The 6296-nt window shown below is 60.1% G+C and overlaps 1 protein-coding gene across 1 annotated transcript in view; it reads right to left on the reverse strand.

The window, feature by feature from the left end:
- The window catches only part of CLPTM1 (CLPTM1 regulator of GABA type A receptor forward trafficking), a 27574-nt gene extending 23433 nt beyond the window's left edge, over positions 1–4141 (reverse strand). Inside the window, exon 1 of the mRNA XM_030886340.2 lies at positions 4070–4141. Coding sequence (XP_030742200.1) covers positions 4070–4141 — 72 coding nt within the window. The remainder of the gene's footprint in view (positions 1–4069) is intronic.
- Between the last annotated feature and the right edge of the window lie 2155 nt (positions 4142–6296).

Raw genomic sequence — 6296 nt, forward strand, 5'->3', positions numbered from 1 at the left:
GGCAGGGCTGTGAAATAGTTCCCTGTCACCCCGCCAGAGACCACACACAGCAAGTCCTTGCACCATTCCCCACTGTGCGGGACCAGACCTGGGTGCAAAGACCCCGGTCCCCCAGGGCCAGCTGGGAGGGGCGTCATGAGAAAGCCCAGGCCTGTAGAGGGCAGAAGGCAGGATCACCAGAAGTGGAGACCCAGGCTGCACAGAGAGCATCCCTGAAGACAAGGCAGACGGTCTTTAACAAGAAAGCCTGGCCTGCCAGACTGAGAGTGAGTGCGCTCGGCCCTCCCAGAGTGAGTCTCAAGCTTGCCCCATGAGCGGTAAACAGGATAATTACACATGGAAACTGGAAAAGGTGCTCCAAAGGCTACAGGTGTGTGTGTGTGTGTGTGTGTAGACGTAAATACTTTCTGGGTAGAGCGTGGATAGGACCTGCCAAGCCAGGGCACAGGCCACCCTGATGGGAGGAGAAGGAGGGTGCTGAGGCTGGGAGGGGTCAGGTGGGGGTCAGGGGCACCCCTGTCCAGGGCTGGCCTCCTTGCGGGTCGGGCTGGGGCCCAGGCCAGGTGTGGAGTTTCCAAGTCTGCCCATTGTTGCGGGAGCAGACAGCCTCATCTTTCTCCAGAGGAGCTGCAGGTGGGTTTGGGCGACTGAGGCTTCCCTTAGCAGTCCAATGCTTAACCCAAATCAGCCTGGGGATGCAAAACAAAACGCAAACCCCAATTCCCTGCAGGGCCATCCAGTCAATGTGACTCAGAGCAGAGCTGCCCGAGGGTCTGCTTGCGTAAACAGTTAGCCTCTTCTCTCTCACTTGCACCTGGCGGATTCAAACCACTGGCCTTTGGTTAACAGGGGGGGGGGGGACCAACCAATGGAGTCTCAGAGCTCACAGGCGCAGGCCTAGGGCTGTGCAATTAAGACCACAATGAGATGCCAGAGGGAGCAATGACCCAAATGTCATCTGTCAGCTGAAGACGGCACTACAGCTCTCCCGAGGAATCCCCCCAGCTCTAACCCAACCCTTAAGCCTAACTTAACCCTAACCCAACCCAACCCTCAACCCTAACTCCAACCCCGATGCTAACTCAACTGTAAACCTAACCTAACCTGCCCCAGCCCAATCCTTAACTTTAATCCTAACCCAACTGTAACCCTCACCTGAACTGCACTGCTAACCCACTCCACCTCACCCCATCCGTCTGACTCCTAGCACTATTCCAGGACAGAGCAGAACTGTCCCCCTGGGGGCCAAGCCTGCAGCGAACGCAATCAGGACGAGCGAGCGGGACTGCTGGGCCGTGTGGTCCTCTGGAGCAGAGGGTCGCTAAACTGAACCCACTTGCCAGCCCCAACCTTCACAGACACAGACGCTGGTGACCCAAAGAGCCAGCCTTCTGGCTGTGGTGGAGTGCTTAAACTCTGCACCACCAGGATGCTCCTACTGGGCCCCGAGAGCGCGGGGGACCTAGAGAACAAGGCCATGTGATAGAAGTCAGACAGGAAGGCACCTGCTGTGGGATTCCACCGACGTTGACTTTCTAGGGAAGGACTCTGCGCACACGCAAGGGGGGTGGTGTGTGTGTGTGTGTGTGTGTGTGTGTGTGTGTGTGTGTGTACGGTAGCAGCGCACAGCCAAATGACCCTTCAGGGGAGGACACCCGATAGTGCACACAGGAGCTTGGAGCCACTGAGCTAACACTGCAGTGCTGGTGTCTAAATGGTACCCACGTCCCTCTGAGTAAGGCCAAGTCCCCACCATGGCTCCCAGAGCCCCCTCCCTGCGTTTGCTCACGGTTTCCAGCCAAAGGAGGCCTTCGTCTGCCAGGGCCTCCCCACCCCATGGTCTCTGCACAGTTCCTTTACCTGGCCCACATGTCCCCACACGCTGGCCCTCCTGCAGGCCTTGTTCCAATCCCACGCCCCTCACCTCCAGCCCCATCCCCAGCTGCAGCTATTCCCGCAGCAGCCATCAGGGCTGTCTCTTCGCTCACCCCAGTGGCCCAGGCCCTCCTACAACGACACAGCAGCAGCCCTGGCCCCATACACAAGCACTGGAGGAATGAGTGGCTGAGCTGGGGGGTCTGCGTCAGAGCTCCGAAAGCAACTAAACAACTTCTGTTCTCACAGTCAAGCCTCCAGAACACCCACCACGGGGCCCTGGGAGCTGCAGTGACGAGGGGCACTGGGCCCAACAAAGCCAGGTGTCTCTGCACCCCCACTTCCGGCCTGGGAGCTTCACCTCTGCCCAGCCTCTGCTCCAAGGTCCAGCCTTCCTTCCACTCACTCGCTGCTGGTCTGCTCTGAGCCTCAAGTCCCAGCCCTGACCTCCTGGGGCTCAGGGTGCAGGAGACAAAGTCGTCCCCAGACAAGTGATTTGTGGGCAGGGCTGGGGGAGCCTGGCAGGGGTGTCAAGAAGGGTTTAAGAGTGAGAACAACAGGTATGTGCAGGGTGAACCTGGCAGAGAGGGAGGAGATGCCTGTGCAGTTTGTGAGGGAAGGGGCAGTGGGGCATATGCCTGGCACTGCAGGAGATGCGGAGAGGCCGACAGCCCAGGTCCAGGGGTGGCCCCCTAGGGCAAGGGAGAGCTCCACGGTCCGTAGGGTCTTTACCTAGAGAGCTGGGGTTGTACTGACTGAGAGTGTGTGTCTGCGTGCCGTGGTGGGGGAGCTACTGCTGCGCAAAGCCCAGGGAGGGGCTGCTATGCCCAGGACACTGCACAGCCCACCCAGTCACCCCAACATGACTGTCCACGGAGCCCCGCTTGAAAAGTCCTCGTGGGAGGAGGCCGACCACACCAGGCCTTGGCTATCATGCTCAAGAATGTGTACTTTACCCAGAAGGAACAGGGGTCAGCCCAGGGATGTTCTGACACCGGCGTTGGGGCCGGAGCACACCCGTGTGTTTGCAGGCTCAAGGCAATTAGCCGGGAGGGCTGGGCTGCCTGGTTCCTCCAGCTCTGGCTGGGTTTCTGCCCTGGACTGGGGGCAGCCTGCCTGCCACTTTTCCATTGTGCACCTCTCGCCAGCCACTTTGGGGGGGCGGAGACCTGAGTGCTCATACCCTGACAGGTTCTGCCCTGAACTCCTGCTCATGCCTCTACTCTCTGTCTGCCTCCTGTCCCACTCCCCAGGCGGCAGGGTAGCGTGTTGGAGCCACCTTTGCTGCCCGGCCAGTCCTCTGTTAACCCCTGAAGCACAGCACAGCCCCCAGAGGGAAGGGAAGCGAGCAGCCCAAGGTGAACGGAGGGGCGCCCTCTCTCCTCTCCCCCTACTGCCTCCCACATGGCAGTGACATCCCAGTGGGTGGGTCTGCAGCACCTTGCTGTCACTTGGTCGGTGCCTCCAATGGCTGCCCTTGCTACCGTCTGCAGCCTGTTTAGTGATGGAAGCAATGAGTCTCCAGCATCGGGTTCGATTCCTCCTGACGATTTCATGGCCCCCTCTGCCGTCCGCACCCCCCCCCCCATGTAGATTTGAGCCTACAAGCTCAGCCACCACCCCCCCCTGGTCTAGATCATCGTGGGCTTCCAACGCCTGGTGGCTTCCACCTGGAAGGGATGCCCAATCCGGGTGACCTTCCATGCGGACACGCAGACCTCGCTGTGCTCCCACTCCCGTCTGTGAAATGGGTCTGTCGGTCTCCCTCCCCCACACCCGGACCCCTGATGATGAAACTGGCGCCCCCCCCCCCACGCCCCCGCCCCAGAGATCGCTGTGTCCACATCTCGGGCGAGCGAGACGCAGAACGCAACACCACCGGAGGAACGGTCCCGGAGCCCGGAATGAAGGAGCCGAGAACCCGGGGCGCCCGAATACACGCCGGCCCCCCCTCGGGCGCCGCCGTCCCCGGCTCGAGCCATTAAGACCGGCGGCCCCCCGGCGCGAGCGTGCCGGCGAGCAACAGGGCTCCGCGGCCGGCACTGGCCGGCCGCCCCGCCTGGGCCCGGTATTCAAGGTCCCTGTGGGCAAGGTGTCTGTAATGCACGGGATTCCGCAAAGAGGGCCAGGGCGCGGCCCGTGGAAAGCCCCCCGGGGGGGGACGAAGCCCTCAGGCCCTTCTCGGCCTCCGTACCTGACCGGAGCCGCCTCCCGCGGCCGCCACCACGGCGCTGCCGGCCCCGTCCGCCTCCTGCGTCGCCGCCATCTTCCCGCTCCGGGTCCCCGCCCCCGCCGCCGGCCCCGCCCCGTCCGCGACGGCGCCCGCGCGATCGCGCGAGACTTCGGGCTCGGGCCGACCCGCCGCGCCACCGTAGCCCGCCGGAGCGCGTCAGCCACGCCTCGGGGGGAGAGCCGCTTCCGGCCGCCCGAAGGCCAACCGGGCCACCGTACTCCCTCCTGCTCCGCCCCCCCCCCCAGTCCGTTTGCGTTCACCTAATAGACGCACTTCACGCTCCAAACTCGCCGAGCTTCCTCGGCCACCATATGCGCGTCTCACGGGCGCCAACATTTCCGGCCCCGCCAACAAGCCCGCCTCTCCGTGTGACATAAGCCTGGCACGCCATCCTGCTCGCGTCGCCCGCCCGATTCTTTTCGTCCTTTCCGCTTCGCGCTTCTTGGGCTGCTTCGGATACCGTAGCGCTCCGGACCGCCCTCCTGACCACGCCCCCTTTCGAGCCACGCCCCCTTCGCGTTAAAGGACCCTTTCTGGGCCCCGTCCCCCGGCTCACGGCGCGGGGCCTGCTGCTGCCTAGTCCTGGCTTCTCTTTTTAACACAACCATTTCCACGGGATCTTTGGTTAAAAGAGTCTTCTCCTGCATTCGGGGTTTCTCTTTTGAAGATTCTCAATGGCCACCCTGCTGACACTTTGGACCGCGCCAGCACCGCTCCCAGGCTGGCGATGGGGGCGTGGCAAGGAACCTGCTACCTGACGCATGCGCACGCGTGCTGCGGCGCTCTCTGCTTGCTAGCACACCGTGCAGCCTTTGATCGAGCTTCTCCAAACTCACCGCTCGGGCTAGAACTGCCCCTGTGAGCTTCCAAGACCAGCTCTGGACGGGAGTAGAAAGCCCCGCCTGTGTCCCGCGGACCGTGGGTCGTTGGGGTGAGCAGCCCAAGGCGCTGACATTCTGCAAACTCCCCTCATTTGTTCGCAGCTCGTTGCCCTCGTTGCCCCGGCGGCCAAGTGCTAGAGACCCCTGGCCTAGGGAGGGTGGGTGATAGAGCTTCTCAGCGGCTGTCACGTGGGATGGGGTGGAAGTCTGATACGGGTTCGAACTCTGATACTGGGGAGCTAAACCATCCCGGAGAAGGGACCCATCGCTAAGGCTCAGTTTCTTCCACGTCTGTGAAGCAGGTTATTAAGAACAAGAATAAGGTTACCATTGGGTTGATGATGGCCTTCTTGCCTGTTAGAGTAGAGCTGCGACTCAGGACGGTTTTCAGTGGGTGATATTCTGGTCGTGAACGCCTGGCATTTCCAACCACCAATTTGTCTGTTAGCAGCCAAGCACCTTACCCATTTGCACCACCCAGGGCCTGTGGGCGATGAAGCCCATTCTGACTCAGCGACCTTATAGGCCAGAGAATTGCTCTTTAGGAAATAGGTTCCCAAACTTGGTTGGCCTACCACCCCCGTTTCAGGAAGAACAAAACAAAGCAAAGCACAAAAACTCAGCTCCCACCGTGGCATTTTAACTTCTGCAGTCCATGGTTGCAAGCACTGTGTCCATCCATCTTGTGGAGAGGCTTCCGTGTTTTCGCTGCCCCTCCACTTGACCAGGCATCCTTCTTATTCCTGCCCCCTTTAACCCACTCTCCAAGGTTGTGTTCAGAAGGCGCAGTGAGATCTCAATATAAAATACAGGCCCGTGACCTCGTGATCGTCAGGGAGCAATATTCTTGAACTTTTCCTATTACCTGAGTCCTAGGCAAGGGAGAGGGAGCTCTCTGGTGGTGTAGTGGGTTAAAAATTCAAACGTAATTTTTTTTCAAATTATTTTCTAGAGACTGCTTTATTAAGCCTTAAACAGGGCAAAGACAAACCATCCCAATGAGGAAAGCCATCAGCATGAGGTCACTGTTGTCCAGTGCAGTTGAATGGCCAGTCCTGCACCGTCCTCTCATTGGTCTGATGCTGGGGCCCGTTGTTACAGCCACCGTGTCAATCCACCACCTTGAGAGGCTCCCTCTACTTGACCGAGCATGATGTCCTTCTCCAGGGACTCTTGACAACATGTCCAAAGTATATGAGATGAAACCTCACCATCCATACCTCCTTAGAGGAGCTGTGTTAGTCCCGGTAGACTAGAGAAACACATCCAGGGAGACTCGTGCGTATAAGAAAGAGCTTTCTTTATAT

This window comes from Echinops telfairi, unplaced genomic scaffold, assembly GCF_000313985.2.
Source record: "Echinops telfairi isolate 266 unplaced genomic scaffold, ASM31398v2 ScPeMD7_655;HRSCAF=1070, whole genome shotgun sequence".
In the NCBI taxonomy this organism is placed as follows: Eukaryota; Metazoa; Chordata; class Mammalia; order Afrosoricida; family Tenrecidae; genus Echinops; species Echinops telfairi.